Source organism: Oryctolagus cuniculus, chromosome 10 (assembly GCF_051225735.1).
Source record: "Oryctolagus cuniculus isolate XC-2025 breed Fujian yellow rabbit chromosome 10, ASM5122573v1, whole genome shotgun sequence".
NCBI classification, from domain to species: Eukaryota; Metazoa; Chordata; class Mammalia; order Lagomorpha; family Leporidae; genus Oryctolagus; species Oryctolagus cuniculus.
The window spans coordinates 115,191,130-115,217,230 of record NC_142876.1 but is presented as its reverse complement, the minus strand read 5'-3'; the positions used below and the strand labels follow the sequence as shown (position 1 = coordinate 115,217,230).

The 26,101-nt window shown below is 58.8% G+C and overlaps 2 protein-coding genes and 2 long non-coding RNA genes across 8 annotated transcripts in view; 2 read left to right on the top strand and 2 right to left on the bottom strand.

The window, feature by feature from the left end:
* The window catches only part of XPC (XPC complex subunit, DNA damage recognition and repair factor), a 28,694-nt gene extending 20,292 nt beyond the window's left edge, over positions 1-8,402 (top strand). For all 4 annotated transcript variants that reach the window (XM_089305615.1, XM_008260364.5, XM_089305616.1 and 1 more), the window contains 6 exons: positions 1,008-1,089; positions 4,773-4,907; positions 4,986-5,155; positions 5,923-6,016; positions 6,462-6,551; positions 7,491-8,402. In XM_089305615.1, coding sequence (XP_089161741.1) covers positions 1,008-1,089; positions 4,773-4,907; positions 4,986-5,155; positions 5,923-6,016; positions 6,462-6,551; positions 7,491-7,706 — 787 coding nt within the window. In that variant the 3' untranslated portion in view covers positions 7,707-8,402. The remainder of the gene's footprint in view (positions 1-1,007; positions 1,090-4,772; positions 4,908-4,985; positions 5,156-5,922; positions 6,017-6,461; positions 6,552-7,490) is intronic.
* Positions 2,405-7,341, bottom strand: LOC149124443 (uncharacterized). 2 transcript variants are annotated; one of them, XR_016214424.1, is made up of 2 exons: positions 6,947-7,086; positions 2,405-4,240 (listed from the first exon to the last, which is right to left on the bottom strand). It is a non-coding gene; the product is annotated as an uncharacterized LOC149124443 (long non-coding RNA). The 2 variants fall into 2 exon arrangements; XR_016214425.1 differs by having other exon boundaries at positions 2,510-4,240; positions 7,081-7,341.
* A 930-nt stretch (positions 8,403-9,332) lies between the features above and the next one.
* Positions 9,333-25,918, bottom strand: TMEM43 (transmembrane protein 43). The gene is made up of 12 exons (XM_002713176.6): positions 25,807-25,918; positions 21,917-22,066; positions 21,046-21,180; positions 20,425-20,519; positions 19,293-19,342; positions 19,021-19,090; positions 18,271-18,341; positions 17,353-17,474; positions 17,015-17,089; positions 16,315-16,416; positions 12,763-12,880; positions 9,333-11,235 (listed from the first exon to the last, which is right to left on the bottom strand). Exons 1-12 carry the CDS (start codon positions 25,816-25,818, stop codon positions 11,033-11,035), a joined length of 1,203 nt encoding a protein of 400 aa, XP_002713222.4. The 5' UTR covers positions 25,819-25,918; the 3' UTR covers positions 9,333-11,032.
* On the top strand, positions 18,995-22,178 carry LOC138844137 (uncharacterized). The gene is made up of 2 exons (XR_011379645.2): positions 18,995-19,129; positions 20,931-22,178. It is a non-coding gene; the product is annotated as an uncharacterized LOC138844137 (long non-coding RNA).
* Positions 25,919-26,101: the final 183 nt, after the last annotated feature.

Genomic DNA, 26,101 nt, shown 5'->3' with positions numbered 1-26,101 from the left:
AGTTGCTGGTCAGACGACAGATCCCTGAAAGTGAGGGGCTTTGTGCTCCGTCTCCAGGGGCTACGCCATTCTGCGTCCCCACCAGAACACAACGGGTCACATTCCTCTACATCCTCCTTGCCAGCACGTGTGACTCTGCTTTTGGTGTTAAGCATTCTAATGGGTGTGGAGTGTTAGAAGTTGACATTTACTGGGAGGCTGTGTCCACCCACTGCTGTTTCCCCTAGGAATGCCCACCTGTCAGCCCCTCTGACCCCTGCCTTCCCCACCCCCGTCTGAAGACCGTGACCAGGACATCAGTTAGGCAGTCAGAGGGGTTCGCCCCCTAGTGGGAGTGTGGGGTGGTGCGCTCGGGCTGTGGCGGAGAAGCACCAGCCCGGTGTTGTGCCAGTGTCAGCTCCTCCTGGCCGCCTTGGGAGATGGAAAACACAGCTCGTGACTCTCCTGGTAGGGAAATGCAGACGCTGAGGCCCAGGAAGGGCAAGCGCCTTGTCCAGGTCAGCCAGCCGGCAAGTGGCACAGCAGATGGGCCCACGTCCACCGTGCCTCGGGCTGCCTGGTGTCTGTGCCAGGAGGAGAGCCGATGCCCTTGCTGGTGGAGCCGCTGTCTCTGGACAGTGGGCACAGGTACAGACTGAGGAAGACACAGACGTGCCCTGCGGAGAAGGCCTGGCTGGAAGAGAGCCCTGTGGGGGTCAGGCTTGCACTTGGCCGCTGTGGCTTTCCCTTGCTCCCCAGGCTGCAGGGGGAGCTCTCACTGTGACTCTGCACAGCAGGGCTGGGCCAGTGGAGGCCAAGCTTGGAGCCTCAGACAGAGGAGCCCCATACATTGCCCAGTGGGGGAGGCTGTTTGACTGAGGCAGCTTCTGTGGGCGCCTTGGGGCACAAGACGGCCTGGAGAACCAGCAAGGCCGCGCTCTTCCTCCTCCAAGTCCTGGGAGACCCCGGGTTCCCGCAGAGGGCTGTGCACTGAATATGGGCTTTTCTCCCCGTGTCACCTCCTGTAGGGATTGTGTGCATACTCTGCATTCCAGGGACACGTGGCTGAAGCAGGCGCGAGTGGTGAGGCTTGGAGAAGTGCCCTACAAGGTAATGGAGCTGGGAAGGCACCTGCGGGGGAGGGGGCAAAGGGCTGAGGTCGAGGGGCTACGCAGAGGATGCCCTGGGTAGGAGTCTGGAGATGCTCCAGTTCTCTGGCCTGGGCAGGATTTGAGAAAGAGATAAGCATTTACATTATTACTGAGGAATTATCAGACATAGGTTTTCTAAAACACAGAAATGTGGCCCAGAAAGTAGCCCTTGGACTGCTGTTGTGAGCTCGGAGGCCGTGCAGGTCAGAATTGGTGCAGGGTTCTAAGTGGCTGAAGCCCTGGTTTACACAGGGGACCTCTACCTGCCAAGTTTCCCTTCATTCTGACTGTTCGCTGGGGCTGTGTTCAGCCTTGGCAACCTGGAGATTGGCATTACAATGCCCTGTTTACAGATGAGAAAGGAGAAACATCCTGTCCTAGGTGTTAGAGGTGGGGGGTGAAGTGCAGGCGGGAAGCCAAGCCCTCTCTGCCTCCCTTTCTCACACACTGCACTGTGGCACGGTTCGGTCTGGAGAACTGTGCCTGGCAGAGTTACGTCCTTTTCATGGCCACAGAGCCCAGCACGGTGGCGGTCACAGAGGTGTGTGTATTTCTCTGTATCACGTCCCTCAGGCCAGGGGTGTGGGGGTCTGGGGAGTTGGGTGGGAGGAGGAGGAGCCTCAGTGTGGTGGGAAGTGGCTGCCAGGGCACCATGCAACGGCTCTGACTGCAGCAGGCATTTGAGGAATGGACTGGTGGATGGAAGATCTCTCTGTGTCCACATGTCCATCTCATTGCTTTCAGATACATTTTTTAAAAACCAATGGGATTTTAATATTTAGATATGTTCAAGTCAGTATAAAATACCAACCTGTAAGAAATAGGTTAAGATGTTGGTAAGATATTTTAAATTTGTTTTTGACTCTTGTGTGGATTTGACTTTCAGTTCCTTCCCCAGTTCAGGCTAGCTCATTTCTTTTTTTTTTTTTTTCCTTTTTTTTTTTTTTAATTTAAAAAATTATTTGAAAGGCAGAATTATAGAGAAAGAAGGAGAGACAGAGAGGTCGATCTTCTATCTGCTGATTCACTCCCCAGATGGCCACAATGGCCCAGGCTGGCCTAGGCTGAAGCCAGGAGCCTGGAGCTTCTTCCTCTCTTCCCACATGGGTGCAGGGGTTCACTGCTTTCTCAGGCCATTAGCAGGAGCTCGATCAGAAGTGGAGCAGCCACAGGTTAAACTAGAGCCTGTATGGGATGCTGGCGCTGCAGGCTGGTGGCTAAACCTGCCACACCACACCGCAGTGCCGGCCCCCGTTTGTTTGTTTGTTTGTTTGTTTGTTTTCTTCTAAAAAGATTCAGTTGAAGATTTCTGGCTTATAACTATTATTTTGAAGCTGCAATAGCATTTCAAAAAGATATGGCCTGTTTCAAATATTGAATAAGCTCTTCTCTCTGACTTTATTTATTGTATTTGAAAGGCAGAGTTACAGAGAGGCTGAGGCAGAGAGAGAGAGAGAGAGGTCTTCCATCTGCAGCTTCACTCCCCAGATGGCCGCAACAGTTGGAGCCAGGAACTTCTTCCAGGTCTCCCATGCAGGTGCTGGGGCCCAAGCACTTGGGCCATCTTCCACTGCTTTCTGAGGTCATAGCAGAGAGCTGGATCAGAAGTGGAGCGGCCAGGTCTTGAACCCGTGCCCACATGGGATGCCGGCACTGTAGGTGGCAGCTTTATCTGCTGTACCACAGCACCGGCTGCCACTATACTTTTTAAGAACAGCAAAGACCATTTTAGTTCCAGGGGTGTATCTCCTTGGGTTCTCCAAATATTTCGTCAGAGTGTCTTCTCCCCAGAGAACACCTTTGTGGTTGCATCAGAATAAGGAAATCCTTGTGCTTGTCCTGTTTTTTGGCCAAAGACTCCAGAGATGTGGACCTGTCTTGTGTTTTCCACCTTTGCCCACTGTGTGGCACTGAGCCTGCTTTGGCATCTCCCATGCTGTTCTGCAGAGGAACCCCAGGGCTGGTGGCTCTGCCCTCTGCTTCCCCTGGGCTGCTGCCGGGCGAGAGCTGCACCCCAGCCCCGAACCCCATGCGCATATCGTCAGCCGTGTGCTGTGGGTGCCCAGGTAGCAGGTTCCCTGCATGGTGCTGATCCCAGACGAGTCCATTTCAAGTGTTCAGTGGTGACGTGTGACTGGTGGCTGTCCTCTTAGCCCAGGTCTAGAAGAACTGCAAATCCTTCGGGTCCACCGTTGTCCTGATGGCCGCTGTCCCAGCTCCTCCCTCAGCCGCTTGTGACTGAGTGATAGCCACGGCCTTGTCCACTCCCCGCGTGGCAGCCATGGGTCTTGCTGAAACCCAGTGCCCTGCTGAGCTGTCCTCGGCTGGCCCTAGCTGCCTGTCACCTATGGTCTAGAGGCCCCTCCTCCACACCATGCTGCCTCCAGGACAAGTTCTGCTTCTTTGCTCCCAGCCCTGTCCTCGGCCGACTGCACTCAGCCTGGCGTGAGCTGTTCCGAGCAGACTTCCCTTGCCTTCTCTGTTCTCCGAGCTCCCTTTCGCCCTGCACTCTGCTTGCGGCGGTGGCTGTCCGTGCCTTCTCTGTCATCGGGACTCACGTCACAGGCTGATCTGTGAGCCGTGCTCAGTGGTGCTTACTGGACAGTGCAGAAGGAACGGCTTCTCTGAAAGGCACCGTTGGGACCCAGAGCCCTGGGCAGACACGGACGCCTGAGCAGACGGCAGCAAACTGCAGTGTGCCAGTCTCACCCAGCCTGGGCCTGTGTGCTGGGCGCTGGTTCTCAGGATGGTATTCCCATTTGTAAAGACTTGGGGCAAAGGAGAAAAACTGCAGCGGAGGCCAGCTGGGACCCTGACCCCTGCCCTAGAGGGATTTTGTTCACCCGGGCCCACGAGCCAATCCGCAGCCCCATGTCTGTGCCATGCCACCACCTCTTCCTCGCCAGTCCTCTGTTCCTCCCCCTGACTCACCAGGGAAAATCGAGGCCTTGGCCCGATGGTTGGGAAGTGTGCCAGGGCTCCTGACCTGTCAGCGCCGCCCAGGACGTGGGAGGTGGCACGGGCTCTGCAGGAAGACGGCTGTCTTGGTCTAAATCAGGGCCGGGGAACCTTGTTTCTTCCAAGGGCCATTTGGATATTCCTGACGTCATCTGTGGGCCAAAACCAAATTATCAACTGAGAAGTTAGCCTGCCGTGGGTTTGCTGAACTTGGAGTTCTGCCTGTGGTTGCCTTGGCAGGGCCAGACCAGGCGTTTCCCACCCCAGTCTCAGTCCTTGCTGTAGCGCCACACCAGCCCTGCCATCCCCTCTGTGTGTCCCTGTGTGTGTCAGTGGAGGAGGTGTGGGGGAAGCACGGCCTGAGGCCTGCACAGCTGCATGGCTGTAGGTGTCTCCCCTCTGAGGCTGCTCGTTTGGAATGGAGATGAAATAGGACTCTGCTTGGTGGTTTCTTGAAAAGGTTGAACCCGCAGGGTGGCTAACACCTGAAGCCCTGAGCGCAGGACCCAGGACGGTTGGGAGCTCTGTAAACGTTGCCGGGCGGTGGGAGCTGTAAAAGGGACGGAGAGCACAGCTGTCTCCTGGCCGGTTGTAGGGGCTGTGTCAGGTAGCAGGTGCTCCTGGTGTGATGGTCACAGCCCAGGACGGCGAGCCTCTTGTGACGGGGCTGTCCCCTCCCGGTAGATGGTGAAAGGCTTTTCCAACCGTGCCCGGAAAGCCCGGCTCGCCGAGCCCCAGCTGCACGACCAAAACGACCTGGGCCTGTTTGGCCACTGGCAGACAGAGGAGTATCAGCCTCCGGTGGCCGTGGACGGGAAGGTAAGGGCAGCAGTGAAGGGGTGAGGGCCCGGCTGCTGTGTACCCTGCAGGCTGAGTCTTGGTGTGCCCCCTCCCCAGGTGCCCCGGAACGAATTCGGGAACGTGTACCTCTTCCTGCCCAGCATGATGCCCATCGGCTGTGTCCAGCTGAACCTGCCCAATCTACAGCGCGTGGCCCGGAAGCTGGACATTGACTGTGTCCAGGCCGTCACTGGCTTTGACTTCCATGGAGGCTACTGTCATCCCGTGTGCGTGAGGGATGGGGGTTTGTGGAGCTCTTGGGGGCTGAGTCTATTTGTGAACATTGTAGGCTGTATTTGCAAACTCCACCAGTTGTGGCTTTTGCCTGGAGCAGCAGACCAGTGAAACCAGCATTCAGAGGCTGGAGTGAGGGCCAGCGCCATGGCTCACTAGGCTAATCCTCCACCTGCGGCGCCAGCACACCGGGTTCTAGTCCTGGTCGGGGCGCCGGATTCTGTCCCGGTTGCCCCTTTCCAGGCCAGCTCTCTGCTGTGGCCCGGCAGTGCAGTGGAGGATGGCCCAAGTGCTTGGGCCCTGCACCCCATGGGAGACCAGGAGAAGTACCTGGCTCCTACCATCGGATAGGCGCGGTGTGCCGGCCACAGCGCGCTGGCCGCGGCGGCCATTGGAGGGTGAACCAACGGCAAAGGAAGACCTTTCTCTCTGTCTCTCTCTCTCACTGTCCACTCTGCCTGTCAAAAAACAAAACAAAAAAAAAGAGGCTGGAGTGAAGCAGTTTGCTGGGATAGTCCCAGGCTCCTCTTCCCCAGCAGCTGCCCTGCCAGGGAGCTCCTGCTGTGGGGCACAGGCTACCTGGGGGCGGGGCTTGGAGGAAGCTGGGGAGCCAGTGTCCGCAGGCCCGCTGCTGCATGGGGGCTGCCTGCCCCTGGGCCCTGAGGGCGCCAAGGTGGCCCGCTGTCCTCTGTAGAAGGAATGGGGGAGCAAAGGCCCAAGTTAGCAGCAAGCTTAGGGTCGTGGTGTCGCATCCCCACAGCACTGAAGGGTATGTGGTATGTGAGGAGTTCAAGGACGTGCTCCTGGCTGCCTGGGAGAATGAGCAGGCACTCATTGAGAAGAAGGAAAAGGAGGTGAGTGGTGTGTGTGGGGCAGGGTGGAAGGGGCAGGGTGCGGGGTAAGCCCACAGCTGCATGGGCGACGGGAGGGGAAGAGTCCATGTGGCCTGGAGCTGCTCTGGCTCTCAGACCTTGGGCAAGAGGCCCTAGGGTGCAAGCACTGGGTCACAGGCTCCTGCCACTGTCCACACTGGGCCTGGGTCCCGGCTCTAGCACCTGCCCCTGTCTTGGAAGGCGTTGCCTGAGGTCCAGGGTCTGCACGGCCTCTTCGGCTGCAGACTTCAGAGCCAAGCCTTAAAAGCATTTTGGGGTTGTGGTGGCTCTCAGGGGTTTCCCTCTCCAGATCAGACCAGTTGAAAACGAGGCTTAGGGTGACTGAGAGTTTGTGTCTCTCACCCCAGACACTCAACCTTTCTTCACCCATTTTCTTGTTTTTCTTAAAAATGGCTGTGTCTCGCAGAAAAAGGAGAAGCGGGCTCTCGGGAACTGGAAGCTGCTGGCCAAAGGACTGCTCATCAGGGAGAGGCTGAGGCTTCGCTATGGGGCCAAGGTGAGTGTGGGCCCTCGGCGGAGGCGACCGACCTGGGGTCTATTCTAGAGCTGCAGCAGTTACCCTGTGCACACATCCAGCTGCAGACAGCCTTGTTAAGACGCCCTGTGTTTTCCTGGAGTCGGGCCGCAGCTGCCTCCTCCAGCTCCCAAGCTCCCTTCCCCCTTGCACATGAGTGCTTGCCAGGAGTCTGGTTTCTGCTCTGCACCTCAGAGGGAGGGAGGCTGTGCGTCCTGGGCATCACTCGGCATTCCCTGGGCCTGCACCACCCTTCAGCCCTGGAGGTGCTCTTGCGGCACATGTGCCGTGCCTGGCCCGGCTATGCACAGGTGCAGAATTGACAGGCAGCCCTCGGGGGGATCCCTCCTGGGGGCAGGCAGACCCTGAGCAGTTACCTGGTGCGATCAGTGCTGTGTGAGACAGCAGAAGTGCGCTCTGGGATGATTGGTTCCTCTACGTGCTGCCTGTGGGCCTGTAAAAAACCTTTTTGTCCTGCTCCTCACTGGACTCCCTCCCTCTACCCCCTTACCTGGCTTTATGTCCTCCCTGGCTTCTCGCCACCCACACGCTGTCCCCACCTCCAGCCAGATTTCCACGGCCCCGCCCCAGGCTCCAGGGAGTGCTGCCTGCGATGTGGGACTGGGCGTGGTGCTGGGCGTCTGGGAAATTCAGAGCCTAGTGCAGTCTGTCCAGAAGTGAGGTGACAACGCAGCCGCAGGCCTGGTTACCCTGGATGTGCTCGTGTGTCCCCAGCACTGCTCCTGCCACGTCCCCAAGTCCCTGCTGGAGTGAGCAAGGCACAGTGAGGTCTGGGCTCCCCAGCCCCTCCCAACAGCCCTGTCAGGCAGGCGGCTGGCAGCTCTACTGCCTCTGGGCGGTGTTCCCTGGGACGTGCTCACTAACCGCAGCCTGTGCCCCCTCCGCCATTCCCCACTTCAGAGCGAGGCGGGAGCCCCCCGCTCGGATGCCAGAGGTGGCCTTTCTTCTGATGAAGAGGAGGGGACCAGCTCTCAAGCAGAAGCGGCCAGGATCCTGGCTGCCTCCTGGCCTCAGAACCGAGCAGCTGAAGAAGAGCAGAAGCCCCAGTGCACCAAGAAGAGCAAGAGGGGAAAGAAGGCAGAGGCTTCCCACCTGTTTCCATTTGAGAAGCTGTGACCTGCGGCCCTGCCAGCCCTGCTCCTGCCCCCGGTGGGGGGGTGGCCAGGCCTCTTTGAGAAGCCGTGACCTGTGGGCCCCCGCCAGCCCTGCTCCTGCCCTGGGGGTGGCCAGGCCTCGGTGGAGGTATCTTCTCTGCTGAGAAGGCAAACAGAAGCTGTGGGCACCGCAGACGGGGGCCAGGGGCCGGCACAGGAGCCGGAACGGAGGCCGGGATGCAAATCTGGTGGGCCCCAGCCCTTGTCACATCTACCCCCCCCCCCCCCCAGGAGGGGCACTTCCTGCTCTGAGCTTGTTCTTCCCCTCTGCCTGTGCGGTTGGCTTTTCGATAGAAACTACTGGGAGTTTCTGGAGGGCGGCAGCCGTCTGTCAGACGCCCCACCCTCTTGCTGCAGGTCCTCTGCTTCACCCCTGAGCCAGCTTTGCTGACAACACCTCCTAAGGGAGGAGTGCAGGTCGCCCACGTTGCCTGGGCACCCTCGGGGTCTGTCTCTGAAGTCGCAGTGCGGGAGCTGAACTCAGGCATGGAAAGGAACCACCCCGAGAATTAGGGAACTGTCACTAGAGGTGGGTCAGTGTGAAACTGGATTTCATTCATCGCTGGATAAACTTACAGAGTGTCACCCCCGCAGACTCTCAGGAAAGAGAACTTTTATAACAAGTTGAGGAAGGAAATAAAGCATTTATCTACGAAGACTTGGCTTTACGTTCTTTCTTTCAGATTTTCCACCAGCTAAGACCACCTGCGTGACAGTGATTTGTGTCTATGTTGGGACTATAGGAGAGATCAGATTTCTGCTGGGAACTCAGAGATCACTGAATTTTACAAAGGGCCCCTTTTATCCAAGGGAGACAAACAAAACACTTGGGTTGTGACTCACAGGGGTAGGAGCCTGGCAGCACTGCTCTGGTTGAGAAACAGATGGGTGTTGCTATAGAAACCGCAGTCCCACACTCCCTACAGCAGATCCCCAGCCCTCCTACAGGTGAGTGACACTAGAGCATTGCCATGTGTAGGGAAGGGAGCCAGGCAGAGGCAGCTGCAAGAGGCACTGTGAAACGAAACCCAGCAGGTTTGGGGAAGCTCCCACCCCTCCTGCTTGTGACCAAGGGCACCAGCCCTGCTACGGGACCGGAAGCACTGAATGAGAAAGTGGGAGCTGTGCGTCTGTTGTGGCTGTGTTCCCTGCAGGCCAGCCCTGCCAGGCACTGTCCCTGTGTCCTGGGTCAGGAAGCCTGCTCTGTGACCTTTGATTCCTAGTGTCACAGCCAGTGAGGGGCAGATGGGACTGGGAACCTGGGTCTGCATGCCAGCAGAACCCATGATGCCTTTCGTGTTTCTGCTGCACCATGCCTCTTCCACCTCTTCTAGCACATTCTAAAGATGGGCGAAGCATGAGTCATTCACTTCAAATCAGACCAAAGTTAGTTTTATTAAGTGCTGGCAATATTGAGTCGCCCTCTTTAAAAGAATTGAAACCTAGCTTTACCCACTGAAAAGCTACTTAGAACTCAGTTCTAAAAATCCATAGTTTTTGATGAATTCTGGCTGAATTCTTTTATTAGAGATTTCAGGGGAAAAAAAAGCCTCATAAAAAACACCAAGACCAAAAAAGTGGCAAGGTCTTATACCAAAAGATACTATAAGTTTATTCCAAATTTTATCAAAAATAACAAAGGTAATACAGATTTAATAATGATTTTCCAAACTCTTAAAATTCTAAAAATTTGGCTTTTTAAGAACATCTGTAATTGGCAGTGAAATCCATATTAAAAAATAGAAACCCAAACACAAAGCAGACCCCAAAGGTTGTATATTTAGCCATCTTCTAGTTAGAACTTTTCCAAAAATCTCCTTTGAGAGTTGAGAGATCTGATGAAGTTGGTCAGTACTAAGCAGCAGTGACCACCGCTAAGTCCAGGTGAGTCATCTCAGAGGTTGGCTGTTTTAACACAAAGGGTCTCCATTTACAGACCAGAGCCCAGGACCGCGAGAGCAGCTCAGAAGGTCTCCCCTTTCATTCAGCCCCCAGTACCAGTCGCTAAAGCACCCACTCCCGGTATCAGCTGGGTAAAGGCTGCACAGAGGACTTTTTGGGATGATAAGGTTACAGCATACTTTATCCTTAAGAGTGTTGGGGAAATTTGGGGAAACTTGGAAGCTGAGTTGAGTGTGAGTGTATTGTATTGGGGAGTAAAGCTGTGGATGCAACACAAAAATCCAGCTGGAAGCAGCCTCTGAGGCTGGGTGCCTGCGTCCAAGCACTCCCACTGTGGAAAGTGCAGAGGGCGGCGTGGGCATCGCATGCAAGCCTCAGTCCTCTGGCTCTGGATTCCGGCCGGCCGGGGGCCCCTGTGATGCAGCCCGCCTACATGAAGCTTCCAGTCAACGTCCTTCGATGGCTGTCTTCAGGTGAAGATAGTGTCTGTAGCAGGGATCAAAGGAGATGCTTGCTCCACCCTGTGAGCTTCCGGTCTCCCAGAGTGAAAACCAGCCATTTTGCTAGAGCTTGTCTCCATAACATCATGTGTGTCACAGGGACCCCGCACCACTGAAGTTGCACCCCATCTTAACGCCAGTCTGTGCTCCGGGTGAACTTGAGCTCACAGGTTAAAAGGTGTTTTCTGTAACAGTCTGAAATGCTAGTGATTCTGGAAGTCTTCGGTTTTCTCAAATCTTATTTCAGACAAGTCCCTCTTGGGTAAGAAAGTGCACATGAAGAAGTGAAGTTGCAAAATAACAGAGAAGCCTTTGCAGGGCCTGGGCGGTCTGCACACCCAGGAGATGCCACCAGAGCGGTAAGTGCACAGCCCAGCCACGTCAGCTTTCTCATGGCGCCACATGCAGTGTGTTCTGTCCACAGACTGCTTTGGGTGTCCCGCACTGCAGGGTGTGTGCTCAGTGGGCCGGGTAGCCCAGGACTGCTTGGCAACAGTGTGTAAAGGCCCCGCGTGGATGATGGATGCCCACGGCAGTGGCACAGCCCTGGCTCCTGTCCTCAGGGACAAGACGCAGGCGGTGGTAGGGCTGAGCCCTCCCAGCGGGTCTCTGGAGTGAGTGAAGTGGACCACGTACCTGCCACACCCCCGGTCCCAAGGGAAGGGAAGAAGCGGGAGAATGCTTGCTAGGGCCCCATCTGTGAGCTGCTTCTGCCCACCACAGCGGCTTAGTGGCAAGAACAGGGGTGGGGAAGGGGGGAACTGGTGGACGCCAGCTCGCGAAGAACAGGGAGTGCAGAGGCCAAGCCGAGCTGGGGGCCTGCTCTGGTGTGGACCTAGGTCAGAGGCTCTCACAGGCCAGGTGGATGCCAGGGCCTGCTCCAGCTTCACTCTAGCTTCTTGGCAGGCACCCGCGTCCGGGCTATGATGAGGGGCACCAGGGCCAGGGAGCTGATGAAGAGGGCCCACAGGGGCCGGTAGAAGAGCCAGCCGGCGGCCACGGTGAGCAGGGTGAGTGACGTGGCCACGCAGAAGGCAAAGGCTTTCAGGCCAATGTTGACCAGGTCTCGGAAGACAGGAAACCAGTCCACTGTGGAAGAGAAGGGCGATGAGGCCCCGAGGCCAGGCTCCTCTCTCCTCCACAGCTGTCCCTGTCTAGACAAGGGAGGCCTTTGCTGCCTTGTGAGGAGAAGGGGTCAGGGTGGTGAAGACAAATCACCTCGTGCAGAGCCAGGAGACGGCAGGAATGGGAGGGGAACCCCACACAGGGGATGTGTGCTGGGCTCGCCGTCTGAGCCCCCCATGGGTGCTGCTCAGGCTGAGCCACCCTTGGCAGTGCTGGGTCATTTGTGCAGCAAGACATTAGCAGTTGGCTAGGGCCCGGCTGTGTGCAGGGGCTGGAGGAAATTAATTCACCTTAGGGATCTCACAGGTTGCTGGCCCAACTAGATGAAGGCCAAGGTCCAGCTGAACGGACGGGGAACTAACTACCCTATACTCCGCTCTTGGTCTTCAGCCTCTAGCTGCTTTCTCTGGGGAGTCTCTGTTCAGTTCTCGGGAGGCCCCTGGGGTCTACTTAACCACTGGGTTTGTGAGCAAGGCCCTGCACCTGCCCTCAGTGCCGGATGCCCTGGAGCCACCTCTTGGCCTCCTGCTGGGCTGTTCTCGGGCAGGTAGCACCCATCTGTCTCTGTAGTAAGCATTGCACCATTGCATGAAACCCTCATACCTGCCCTACAGAGCAGGCGCTGTTCTTCATCCTAGCGAGAGGGAGTTAAGAAACTTGTCCCATGTCCTACTGCTAGGAACTGTCCTCCCCTCTGAGCCCCAGCTCTGCTGTCTGTAGATGAGGGAGGTGGCCCTCCTGGCTCTGACTATGGGAGGGGCTGCAGCCTGACTCCCACACTTGTTACGTGGGGCAGTTTCTGTTGGCATCCAGGAAAAGGTGGACAGACTCGCCTGACGGATGGGGCACACGATAGGATAAAGGCTGGGACACAAGGTTCCCCTGAGAAAGCCTCTCCTCCCAAACCAACATGCTAGGCCCAGCACATTCTCCATGCCGGAGACTCTCAGAACTACACTGGGTCACGTGGGCTCTGGCGGGGCTCCCTGGAGCCAGTCTCAAGCCAAGTGTGCAGGCCCACAGATTCCCTACGCCAAGCCTTGCTGGCTGCCCCAGATCTAGCCCGGGTTTTGGAGTAGGGGTGAAGCCTGGAAGTTTTTAAGCATTTCCTATCTGCCAAACCTTTCCTGAAACTCGGGTAAGTGACATCGAGGCAGCAAAGGGAATGGCCTGCGTCCAGCACTCCGACCCAGCTGACTCCTGATGCTGGTCCTACCCACGCCAGAGGCCGGCCAGCTCCTCACGCCGTGAAGCCCAAGGAACGAGCCAGTCTTTCAGGTCAGAGACAACACAGCAGCTTCCCGGCAAGCGGCCTCGCCCTCGCCCACCCCGGGGGTCGTCTGCTTCTCAAGCCCCGCTTCCCTGAGCACTCATCTCACGGCTGTGGGGATACAGAGATGGGCAGGACTGCCTGAGCCTGTCCCACGGCGGGGAGGTGGACAGGTGACGGATGTGAGCAGCTCCTCCCCCCTGCTACCCCTCCACGCTTACCCAGGGTGTAGAGGATCCGCGTCATGAGGTTGAGGCCCATGAACATGGCCATCCAGCCGGCGGCCCGGAGGCCCCATGTCTTCAAGGAGTTGCTCTTCTGTTCTCTACGAAACACCTCCTGCAGAACAAGGAGGGGCTGTGGTCAGGACTCTGAGCTGCTCACTGGCCTACCCAGGAGGCAGGCAGCTGCTGCAGGGGCTGTGCTGACTCGAGCTGTTGGCCACTTCTGAACAGACAACAGAGAGGTAGGGGCAAACTTCCTTCCCGACCTCCCCCAATCCAAGTTCCTCTGCCCGGCTGGCAGAGCACAGAGCACAGAGCACAGAGCACGGCAGAAGACACTCCGGGAACAACGGGAGCCTTTCTCGGATCAGGGTCCACCTTCCAGGGCCCTCAAAGGCCAGTGTCACCTCCAGCATGCTGCAGGTGGTCCCTGGCTAACCCCCGTGAGCAGTCGGGCAGGGCGCTGACTGATCAGGGTGTCCCAGTTTACCCCTGGACATCAGGGAGCCTCTTCCTCTTCCTCCTCAGTCTTCCCTGCTATCTGCCCTGGTTCAGCTGGTTCCATCCACACTCTTGGCCTAGGACATCCCCCCCAGCTCCCCCATATGCTTGTGGTCTGCAAATTGAGAGCTGGGGGTCTAGTGCATCTTCTGGGTCACACAGCCCTGGACTCCCACGCCCTGCGTGACATCTCCACTAGGCATCTTGGTACACCCAACACCGACACTGGAGCCTCCAGCCCAACCTGTTCCTCTCTCTTAGCAGTGGTACCACTGCCTGCCCTCGAACCTACCCCAGCCGAACCTGGAGGCAGAGTTGGCTCGCCTCGCCTTGTCATCTGTCCAGCCTGGGTAAGCCGCGTCAGCTCTACCTATATCCATGTTCCCCTGTGTCTCTCGGGCAAAGGAATAAGCCAGTGGACAGATGGATGGAGTGCAGCCAGGTCTCAGCCTACTCCTCATCTGTGCCAGCATCCTCCCTCACCTGCACCATTGCACCCGCCTCTCCTTCCATCGCCCCATCAAGTTCTCCACAGGGCAGCCTGCTAGGGCCCTGCCACCCTCTCTGACCCTGCTGCTGTGCCCTGGCCCCACTGGCTGCCTGTCACATGTAGGCCTTTGCTCAAGTGCTTTGCTCTGCCTTTTTGTTTTGTTTTGTTTTTAAATATCCATTCCTTTCCTTTTTTTTTTTTTTTTTAAGAGTTATTTACTTGAAACACTGAATGACAGAGAAAGATGGGGAGAGAGAGCTATCTTCCACGTACTGATTCAGGCTGAAGCCAAGAGCCTAGACTTCTATCCAGATCTCCCATGAGGGTGATAGCAACCCAGGTATGTGGGCCATCATCTGCAGCCCCCCCAGGTATGTTCGCAGGGAGGTGGATCAGAAGCATAGAGTAGCCGGGACTTGAACCAGGCACTCAGACGTGGGATGTGGGTGTCCCAAGCGGAGGCCTAACCTGCTGTGCCACAACGCTCACCCCTCTGCCTGTAAGTCTGACCGCCGTCATGCCTCGGTAGCTCCTATACATGGTTCCAGTCTTGGCTTAAATGCTGTTTGTTCAGAGAGCAACAAATAACTGCACGTCTATCTGTCACTGTCCTAAGTGTTCTCCAAGCACACTATTTACCCTCAGAGTCACTCCAGGAGGTGGGACATGTATCCTCGTTTTACAGAAGAGAAACTGAGGCTCTGAGACAGGGTGAGTGACATGCAGGGGGCCTCCCCCCAGGCTTAACTGGCTTCGCAAGAGCAGGGCCTGGTGCTCAATAGACCTTCCTGAATGAATGAATGAATGAATAAAGGATTCTCACAACAACCAAATAAGGTAGACATGACGATCCTGTGAAAATTTACCTTTTACAAATAAACAGGTTCTTTGCATTTTATGATGAAGACTCAGGTTCAGAGGGCATGACGTTGGCTTAAGGTCTCATGGCAGGTGGAGCCTGAGTCAGGGCTTGGCCTGGGCTTGTGCACAGTGCCCTGGCTGCCTCCTTGGTTCAGCCCCTTTCCTCCTACTTGGCAGAGACCCCAGGCCTTGTGTACATCAGGGTGGGAGTAGCTGGGCAGGGATGGGGGAATGGCCAAACAGCAGGAGGTCCAGGATGCCCAGGAGGCTGCCTGCCTGCCCCACCCACTCCTCTCTGGTGGAGGGTAGCAGTCGAGACTGGGCCCTCTATCCCCGGAAGCTGGCAGCCTGGGGCTGGGTATGAGCACTGGGAGAGGGAAAGAGGCCTGGACGGGGCCTCTAGTTTTAGAAACCCCCTAGGGAGCTCTCAGAGCTGCTGAGGGAAGGGTGACTCACAGCCCACCGGGCTGGTTGGCTGCCTGCCCTGAGCTTGGTGGCAGGGCTCCTGGACAACAGCCCGACCACACCCAGGCCCGGCCAGGTACAAGGAATGGGCCAGGCTGTGCACCACCCCATGCAGCTGAGAGCCTAACAGGAACCGAGGGGTCGCAGCTAATCCCAGCCACCTGCTCAGCTTCCTGGCCCTGGGAATGAAAAGTCGAGCCAGTCCCTGTGTTTACCAACATCAGAGGAGACGCCCCCTTGCTGGCTGCAGGGAGGAGAAAGGCTCACTCTGAAGGTACACAGCTGACTCATCAGAGCATCTCTGCACCACTTCTTGGGACACGGGCGAGGCATGACCGTCCTGTCCGGAGCTGGGGACAGGGATGCCCGCGGGGCTTGGGGACCTGTATCTGAGGGTGCTCGCCCGCGCTCGGGCCTGGGGTGAGCTGGCTCCCGTGGGGCTTGTGCTGTGGGGCAGCCTCACAGCCATGGCCTTGCCTTCCCTGTGGGCTGCGGCCACACAGCACCACGGGCACCCTGATGAGGTGAACACTTTGTTCCCTGGACTTGGCTGTTCTTGTCGGAACCACTGACAGACCCGAGTCTTCCAGCGGGGAACCTTTCTCACTGGGGTCTCAGCACAAATGTCCCTTGCCGGGGACCTTGCTTGGCCACCATGGAAACTGACTTCCTCTCACGATGCCTGCTTATCTGAGGGGCCTCCTCTCCCGTTCTCAGCACCAGCCCCGGCTGTGCATCCCTCAATCCCCTACAAGACTGCACGCACGCCTGGGGCTCGTCTGTGCTGCTCTGTTGCGCAGGCAGGTGTCATTCCCTCTGTTGCCTCTTCCTGCCTCTCTGTGCTGGCTCTCACCTCTAGCGGTGGAGGCTTCTTAAAGCACCAGAAGGAAGGAGGGAAGGACTCGCTGGTGTCTCCCCGTCCAGCCGGGGCAGCGGCCACTCCCCTCCCCGTCCAGCCGGGGCAGCGGCCACTCCCCTCCCCGTCCAGCCGGGGCAGCGGCCACTCACCTCCCCATCCAGACGGGGCAGTGGCCACTCCCCTCCCCGTCCAGCCGGGGCAGCGGCCACTCACCTCCCCATCCAGACGGGGCAGCGGCCACTCCCCTCCCCATAGAGACAGGGCAGTGGACAGTCATCTCCCCATCCAGCTGGGGAAGAGGCCACTCCCCTCCCCGTCCAGCTGGGGCAGCAGCCACTCCCCTCCCCGTCCAGACGGGGCAGCAGCCACTCACCTCTGCCGAGAAGTCCCCGTGGTGCAGGAGCAGCAGAGAATCCCCAGACTTGGTGGAGTAGGGGACCAGCTGGTCACCCCTCTGCCGGGCAATCACAGTGACCTGGGGAGGGCATTCAGGGTTAGAGTCGGGGGAGGCGTCAGAGGGGACTGCACAAGGTGAAACCTGCGGCCCACCCTCCCAGGGAGTGCCAGCCTCCAGAGCACAGGGCAGCCACTCGTTGAAAGCTGCAGGAGGGCCTTGGGCAGGGCTGGAGCCGGGGCAGGGCTGCACGTGGCCTTGGCCTGAGGGCCATCTGAGAACAGGGTCTAGCGGGCACAGCGGGCACTGCTTGGGCCATAGAGCACACAGGAGACACTGGGCCAAGTCCTGTGCATCTGGCCCCTCTCCCAGGTTATCTGAGCCCCAAATGTCTTCCCTCCCGTCCTCCGGGGTCAGGCCCCAGGTGGAGTTCCTGACTGTGTGGCTGGCTCAGGAATGCAGGACCACACAGCTGCAGCTCGGAGGCTGGGGGCGCTGACATGTCCCTCACTGGGCATGACCAGGACATCCCTCTAGAAATGCTCCACGGCAAGCCTGGCAGGGTGTGCGGTGCGAGCAGGTGCACGGTCTCCAGAGGGAGCGTCCGGAGGGTCCTGACTCCGTGCCCAGGAGCCACAAAGCCCTGACTCAGGGTCTGCCTCTGCAGAAGCCAGGTTACCACATGAGCGGGGCCCAGGTCAGGGTCATCGCTGCTCAGTCCTGCATAGGAAAAGCTGACGCGCAGGTCTCCAACCTGGTGGGGCGGAAGAGAAGAGAGGGGAGAGGGTGAGGAGCGGTCAGCCTGGGCCGGCGCCTGTGGTGCCGTCCAACACCTGGCACTCGGCCTCCTATGCCACTTCCTCCCCTTTGTCCAGCCTGACCCATCGCCTAGCGGGCCTCACCCCTGCAGTTTCACTGGCCGAGAGCCGCTAGGTTCCACCAAACTCCTGCGACCCAGTTGCCTCACTCTGCTTGGGCCGGGCCCTTGCTATCTGAGCAGCCCGAGCCGCTCTGTACCTCTGGGTACTTGGGGTTTTCGCTGTGGTAGAAGAAGTCTCCCCGGCGGATGATGTCCACGTGGGGGTCCTCCAGCTTGGCCAGGCTCAGCGGCTTGAAGTTGTTGACCTTGTCGATGAGGCCTGTGAGGAGCCGTGAGTAGAAACTTCGTCTGCAAAGCCCTCGGCCTGCACTGCCTGCACCACCCCCGCACCCCCAGGGCCTTTGCAGATGCGGCCCTCCTGCCTGGAGTGCCAACTCTTCCTCCACAGCTTCTGCACCAGTCTCATTCCAGTCACCACCTCCTCCCGGGAAGCTCCCCTGTGCCCGTTCCCACCAAGTCTGTGCTTCCCGCCTCAGCTCAGGATCACCACGTCCAAGCCTGGGCTGAGGGTTACCGCAGGCTGGCCCGGGGTGCCCCCAGCAGACAGGTGCCCGCCAGGCTGAGCCCTGGCTAGCACAGCCTCTCCTCCCTCTCCAGGGCTACCTGGCTGTATCTTCTTTCCCACTTTGCTGGCTCAGGCCCAGGGGAAAGAGCCCCAGGTTGGTGTGGCCAGTGGTGCCACCTTTTGCCTTGAATGCTTCCTAGGAGTCACTGGGGGAGCTGCAACAGGTCTGCTTCCTGGCTCAGGGCTGGGGACACACGGGGCTCGCCGGTGGGGCCAGGGGAGTTACAGGGAGTGAGGGAGTGGCCTTGTCACTACCGCTGGCTGAGGTAGGGCTGCTCAGGACAGACCCCAGCCCGGCAGGAGCATGCAGTGCCTGGGTCAGCCTGCCTGGGGGAGGTGTGGGGTCTGTGCCCAGTCCTTGCCTCCTGGGACACTGCCTTTCCCAGGGCCACCCTCCCCACCCCATCCCCAGCCAGAAGGGTGGCGCTGGGAAAGGTGCTCTGATGCTGTGCTCTGGCCTGCTGGGCCCCGGGGGAGGCCTGAGACGTACCTGCCGAGAGGAAAAACCTGCCGATTTGGACAAAGGGGGCTGTTGCTGTGAATGACTCCACCGCCATGGCACTGTCGGGGAGGGGGGAGCAGTCAGCAGGGGGCAGCAGGGTGGGAGCTGTGTGGGTCCCTTTGGGTTGTTTGTGCTGGGCAGGGTCCCCACCCAGGCCCGGCAGACATCTTGTCTTTACCACCCCTGGGGGCCCTGTACCCCTGCCCCCGGGCTGAGCACCCACACCCTGTCTCCCTGACCTGAGCTTCATACCTCTTGTGTAGACCCCTGCCAGCTGTCCGACCCTGCCCACCAGCCATCATACAGATCTGTGGACTCTGTGTCTTCACTGACCCTCTCACACCCCAGGTGGCCTCTGAGCCCCTGACCATGGCGGCACACAGTCCGTACCCCAGCAGAGTTACAGCTGTAGTGCCAGCATCGCCGGCCTACGCCGCTAGGCTACCTCCCTCTGCTGAACTGAGAAGGCCCAGGCCACTGCTGCTGCCTCCCGAACAGCCCTCCCTCTGCCCCTCCCCCAAGGTTGGCGCTGGATGTGGGCACTCGGTCTGTACCCTACACTGGTGGCTTGCCTGAGGGGAGCTTGTTGGGGTCACAGGAGCCAGGGCAGGACACGGCTTGGCCTCAAAACCATGTCCTACCTTTCTGTTAGCCCACAGAATTAACTCAATCCTTGATTTGGATGAAGACTGGGGCTGGAGGTCTGGCAGCAGCAGGCAAGGCTGCGTTTCGTCTCACCTGGGGTTCTTGTGGCCAATTTCTCGGTCGAAGTTCTTGCTGCTGATGATTTCCGACCTCCATTCAGTGTCTGCTCGGGAGAGGGAGAACTCAGACTCCAGTATAAGAGGTGAGGGGCTGTACGGGGAGGCCCCTGACCCCAGGCCCTCAGACCTGAGCCCATGACAAAGCAGGCCCTGGGAACTGGTGCTGGGCATTCCCGTGCCTGGTTCTACACCCTGCCTAGGGCTCTGCCCACAGCCCCATTGTCCTGCCCGCTGCCCGGTACTCACTGTAGGAATACCTCGTCTCCTTCTTCACCTGCCCGTCCTCCGTGTACTCCCTGCAGGGGGGGCACAGGTGGGGAGTCAGCCCAGTCACCCTGAGGCAGTCTTGCTGCTAAGCATCTGCAGTCAGAAGCACTCAAGGTCCCTACCAAACCCCCAAACAGAGCAGAAGCCCAGAGATAGGCTCTCACTCCCTGGCAGAGCCAGCCCATTCCTTGAAAGCCCTAACTGCAGAAAAGCATTTTTTTCTTTAAAACAAACAAAAATTTATCTAAAAGGAAAAGTGATAGAGTGGGAGACATCTTCCATCACTGGTTCATTCCCCAGCCAGCTACAACAGTCAGGACTGGCCACGCCAAAACCAGGAGCCCCATCCTGTCTCGTGCGAGGGGCAGGGGCCCAAGCACTAGGGCCCTCTTCCACTGTCTTCCCAGGTGCATTAACAGGAAGCTGGATCAGAAGTAGAGCAGCTGGGACTTGAACCACGCTCTGATAGGCAATGACGGCACCCCAGGTAGTAGCTGAACCTGCTGTACCACAAGGCCCAGCCCTGGAAAAGTGCCTCCAGCTGGCGCACAGTAAGGGCCCCGCCCTGCCCTTGAAGCCTGCCCCTCTGCTCCAAGTCCCAGCCACTGTGCTCTGTCTCCTCCAGCATCTCCCCAGCCCCACTCAGAGGCCATGTGGCCCAGGTGACCTGAGCCTGCCCTGGGGGGAGGACCGGCTGTGAGCCAGGAGGCCGGCTCCGCTCTCCAGCCTCTAGCTGACTTCTCCTGGGGAATCTCTGTTCAGTTCTCAGGAGGCCCCATGGTCGAGTTAGCCGTTGGGTTTGTGAGGAAGATGGGACACACGGGGGAAGCTGAGCACAGGGGCTGGGGGTGGGGTGGGGACACAGGACCCTAATGGCTCATGCCTCAGCGTGCGCACCCCAGGATTTCCCAGAGGAGGGAGGCAGCCACCTCTGTCTTCCCTGAGCTGGGTCGTCTTTTGCCTGGTCCAAATAAGGTGTCACCGCCTACTAATCTGAGAATAGTTTGACAGTTTTCTCATGGGAAGATTTTCTCCTGAATTTCAGAGGTGTCAGACTGAAAGCCCCCTGCATGTGTACCCCAGGTGGTTCTCAGCCCGGATCTGCCCTCACCTGGATTCTTCAGTCTCCACCCACTGGTACATCTCCACGTGCCTCCGCAGCTTCACGGCTGGCAGGTGCACCCCATAGTTTGGGTCAGACAACAGCTATGGAGAGAATCAAAGAAACCAAAAAAAAAAAAAAAAAAAAAAAAAGAAGATAAGACTCACACCAGCTCAGCATGCCTGGCTCGGGAAAGCTGGACTGGAAAAGAAGTTACTGTAGACAGCAGGGAGAGAAGGCAGAATTCTGCAGGTGTTTCCTGGCCCACGTCCTTATGGCTTCGTGCTAGGGCTGCACGACCCAATGGCACTAACGACAGGGTACTGGGTGTGCAAAGAGCAGGAGAGTTCTGCAGCCTTGCACATCATGCTAAGCACCATCATTCGGGGCCCTGGGTAAGAAGTTCAGGCCCAGACCACATAGCCAGGCCCTGTGCTAAAAAGTTAGCAGACTCATCTCCCCAAATCTTCAGAGCCAGCCGAGAGTCTGCTGCCATCACTGTGCATGTTTTACAGGTGACACCAAGCCTGAGGAGTGGGAGAGGGCCCCCCGGAGTCCCACCCGCAAGGCCACACCCTCCAGCCATGGCCTGACCACAGCCAGCCATGTGCCCTGAGCTGCCCAGCTTACCTTGGACGTCCGCAGGGCTCCGATGATGTGCACCAGCCTCCCTTCGTTCTCTGGGGCCACCGTGTGGATGCTCTCAGGGGTCACCACGAGCGAGAGCCCCTCAGCCAGCGTGGTCGCCGTCTTCAGTGCGCGGCCCTGGGTGTGGAGGAGGGGCGGGCTCAGCAGGGGCCTCACAGAGCCTGACGGTCTCCCCATTTCACTCCTGGAAAACTGAGGTCCAGCAGGTGGCAGACTGAGAGGACCAGAGTCCAGGATTCCTGCTTCCCCAGGCAGACCTCTACCCAACACTGTCTGGTTCCCAGCGGCCCCTTCTCATCTCAGCTGGAAGAGCCGAGTTTCTGCCTTCTGCGTTCTCTCCCCCACTGTCCTCTGCTTCTCTGCCCCTTCTCGCAGGCCTCATGTTGTACAGTGCTGGACTCATTGCTGACCAAATCCTGTGCCGCACGTGTCCCCGCAGCCGTTCTACATGGACTTAGGGAGAGGACCTTTCCTCTGGGATTGCTCAACCAGCTGGATGTGAGCCTAGAGTTGGTGGGGCCTCCTCTGCCACCACACAGGAAGAGCCTGCGCAAGAGAAACAAGTGACGAAGGGCCACGGGCCAGCGATAAAGGGAGGAGACCTTGGGGATTCCCGCACGAACACCTGCACCAACCATGCCTGAGGTGGGCGCTGCCCTTGGATTCTCAGGTCCACCTGCCCTCCGGCTTAGCTTGGCTATGAGTGGATCACAAAGACTGCTCGGAGCCCTGCAGCCCTCCTTCTCTTTGGAAAGTCACAGCCCTTTGGTGCCAGCCCAGCCCTTGGCTCCCTGGCCTCTGCCCCTGACACAGTGGAGGTGCTCACTCTGGCCAGGGGCCCCAGACGTCGTACCTCGTTGGTGAAAATTAAGTAGAAGGAGAGCAGGAAGGTCATGAGCCCCACGAACATCCCCCCGGAGGTCTCGCTCAGCCGCTCCAGGAAGCCCGGCTGTGCGGCGGTGCTGGTTTTGGTATGCTCTCTTCTGGGAGCCGTGCTGGAATACTGCGGGAAAGTCACAACAGAAACTGCGCTGAAAAATACGCTGACTTCTGCGGTGTACACTCAGTTTCTGTGGAGCTTTAACTACAGTTAGTAAAAACGCAGATTCTAAGTATACAGTTTGATGGGTTTTGACAATGACGTTGCTATATGTATGTGTGTGGAGGGTCCAGGACCAATCCCCTCAATGATACTGAGGGACAACCATACTGAGGAGTGGGACTGCTGGGTCAGAGGGAAGATGGGTGTTTAACTTTAGGGATGTAAATTTAATTTTTATTTTCTTTGAAAGGTGGAGGGAGGGGAGGCAGAGATCGAGATCTTCCATCAGCTGGTTCATGCCCCAAATGGCTGCAACAGCCAGGGACGGGCCAGGCCAAAGCGAGGAGCCAGGAGCTCCACTGGGTCTCTCATCTGGGCAGCAGGGGCTGAGCCGCCACCTGCTGCCTCCCAGGGTGTGCATTAGTAGCAAGCTGGAATTGGAAGTGGATTCAGGACTCAAATCCATAGAGGACGTGGGGGTCCCAAGTAGCACTTTAACCTCTGCACCAAACACGCCTCCCCATGTTTAACTTTAAAGTTTTTTTTTTTTAATGTTTTATTTTTCATCTACATGAAAGGCAGAGAGAGAAAAAGAGAGAGAGAGACACACACACAGAGAAGCCAGGAGCCTGGATCTCCATCTGGGTCTCCCACATGGGTGGCAGGGCCTGAGTACTGGGGCCACCAGCTGCTACCTGGAAGCTGGCTGAGCAGCCAGGATGCTGCCTGGGGAGTGTCCCAGGCAGTGACTTAAGCCACGGGGCCACAAAGCCCAGTCTGTCATACTTGACCTTTTAGGAACTGCCAAACTGTAGTACATGAAGCTTGTTAGGGATGTACTCTTTATTACATTTAACAAGTAGGGGCTGAGCTTCTGGAACTGCTCCTGGGCCTTGAGGGCACTCAAGTCATAGCCATAAGATTGGTGGTCATTCTGAGTATCCTGTGAGCGAGGTGCACCTGGTCCTTTCTGGGGTATCAAGGAGGAGGGGGCATTTGAGTGTGGGGAGGGCCTGCCCAGCAGAGGGCCCAGGTGAGCAGTGGTGTGGCAGCAGGACATGTGTCTCAGGAGCAGCTGCCGTCTGCCTGGCTGGGTTGTGAGAGCGTGGGACAGCATGAGGGCCACAGGCAAGTCTGGGCAAGTTCCCAGGCACAGTCTGCAGTGCGTCCCCTGCCGACCAGGAAGGCTAGCCATCCAGGCTCTGCCACACACCGGCCAGGGGCCTTTGGCCAGGCAATGAAAACCCTCTGTAGCCTCCACTTCCTCATCAGTAAAGTGGGAACAGGGATCCACTGCACAGGCTGCGGTGAGAAGCCAAGGACGTAACAGCCAGGCTGCTGAGCACAGCGGGCCCTGCAGGGCCCTGTGGGTTTTCACTAGCAGGGCTGTTATCAGAGGTCTCTGCATCCGACGGGGGTGGCAGCAAGGCTGTGGGTGAGCCAAGAGCGGTCTCGAGGGTGGAAAGTGCTTCCCAGAGGAGCTCCTGCTGCCTGAGGGGCCCCCACCTTGCCACCGCCCAGTCCGAGGAGAGACTGAGATCAGAATCTCTGCACACTGCAGCCCAGGCCTGCCCAGGACCACACGTGTCCACCACACCCAGAAACAACCTGACTTCCGGTATCAACAGATACACTGCTGGACTCTGTCAGCAGGTGGGTCGCTGACCATTGGCCATGGTAAGGATGGCGATGCAGACCTGCCAGGCTACCATGGGCCAGGCGTGGGCAAGATCCGGGGGACAGACACTCACTATGCCCCATTTCACCGGTGAGAAAAACCAAGTCTCAGCAGTTTCGGCATCTGCCCAGATCTCACGGCCTTTTGGATTTTTCTACCGCGAAGCTCACGTCTGTGTCACTCAGTGCTGGGGCTGAAAAGTGAGGTGAACGCTGGGTGCCAGCTGCAGGCATGGCTTCCTCCTGGGCCCCCCCATGGCCAGCATCAAGGGCTCCAGGAGGGCCTTGGAGGGAAGGAAGAGAGGCCCAGGAGGCTCCCTGGCAGGCTGGAGGGAGGTGGGTAGTGACAAGACACACCCAGCACCCAGCCCAGGTTCTGAACCAAATTTCCCACACTCCACACTCAGGAGGGGCAGGGAGGAGGTATGCAAATGAGCTCCTCCCAGTGACACACTCACACACACACACACACACACATTCGGGCACTCCAGGCTCAGCTGCTTGAACAAGTGGTGGGAACAAGGACTCACAGCGCCTGCTTGGCCAGTCGGCTGCTGGGCAACCTTGGGTGAGTTGCTCTGCTTCTCTGACACCCCCCCCCCCACTCACTTAGGAAACGCAGAGGGGGTCACTACCTTCATCAAGGGACAGTTACTGTCATAGCGAATGCTGCCCTCTCCCTGCCCCTCCCCACTCTTCAGATCTTTCCCCCGCCCCGAGGGAACCCCAACTTTTTTGCACATGCGTGCAGCTAAACCAGCGACGGGCATTTTCTCCACAAAGTAGCAAGACGCGCGAGAAAGTCCTGGTGGCTGCCATCGACGTGTCCCCAGCTCTGCAGATCAGCAAGAGCCTGGCGGCAGAGGCGGCCCAAAGGTACCCCCGTTTCTTGGTGACACACCCGGGCCAGGCGCGCTAAGGCTGTGAGAACCACCTGCTGTTCGGTGCTGGGAACAGGCTCTGTGCTGAGCTGGTGAAGAAACACAGATCCAGCGAGCGCAGGGCCACACAGCTACAGAGCGGGTGTGCCCCCAGGTCTCCCTGAGTCCTCAGCACCTTCCCGTGTCCTGGTGTGTGCCAGGGTGGACGCGAGACCCTGGGCAGGTCCCTTCCCCTGCTCTGCAAATTCCCCATCTGTGAACTCCATGGATGGCGGCGCCGCCTGCTGCAGGGCCAGGCGGGTCTCCTGGAACCGTCTGCCCTGGCGGTCCTCCGCCCGCCTTTTTTAGGGCACTGTGCCAGGGGCAAGGGGCGACACAAACCCTGGCCTCCCGGGGTCCCTTTGGGGACAGAGCAGTAGCCTTGGCAAGAGAGAGTGACAGGCCCGGGAGGGCGGGTCTGGGCTGGCAGGGTGCTGGAGCTGGCTCCACAGAGCAAGGGAGTGAGTCACCAGCTTCTCGCACAGCCGACACCCCGGCAGGAGGGCGAGGTTTGTTGAATGAATGTTCTGTAGGTTGCAAAGAGGCTGGCAGCCCTGAAGGCCATCCCCGGCCAGGGCCCCTCCGACCAAATCCGCTAGGAGGGGACGGGAGGGGAGGGGAGGGAAGGGGAGGGGAAGGGAGGGCGGGCCGAGGGACGCGATTCTCCTCTGCAGCTCTCCCCGCCCAGCCCGGGCCCCTCTGCGGCATCGCAGCCCCTGGGCGGGGGTCTCGCTCTCTGCCCGGTCTGTCCCTCGCTGGACAGCTCCCCGCGGGCGGGATCCGCCTCCCGCCCTCGCGACGGACCGGCCCCCTCCCCGAGGCCGCGCCCGGCTCTCCAGTGCCGCGGGGTTCAGACCCCCGAGGAGCCAGGCGGGGCCTGGGAGAAGCCGAGGCGGGCGCGACCCCTCCCGAGCCCCGCTGCCCGCAGCCGCGCCCCGCAAGGCGAGCCGCGCCGAGGACAGCGGACAGAGACGGGAGCAAGACGGACAGGCCGAGCGACAGCGGACGAGACTGCGACGAGGCGCGGACAGCCCCTCAGACCCGGGCGGCCAGCAGGGAGACGGGGCGGCCTGGGTGTGGCCCGGCCGACCGGGAGGCACTCACATTCGCCGCCATGCTGGGGCCCGAGTCGCGGCCGCCCACTCGCTCTGGTCCGGAGGACGATCGGAGTGCAGAGTCTCGCGGCCTCTTCGCTGCCCTACCGCCGAGCAACTCCGCGTGGAGCCCGGGATCAGGAGCAACTTGCTACGCAGTCCCCGCCCCGAGGGAACCCCAACTTTTTTGCGCATGCGCGCAGCTAAACCAGCGGCGGGCATTTTCTCCACAAAGTAGCAATATGCCCGAGATTCACTGGCACGCCTGCGCGCCGCAAAGAGTTCCTGGGAAATGTAGTTCCCAC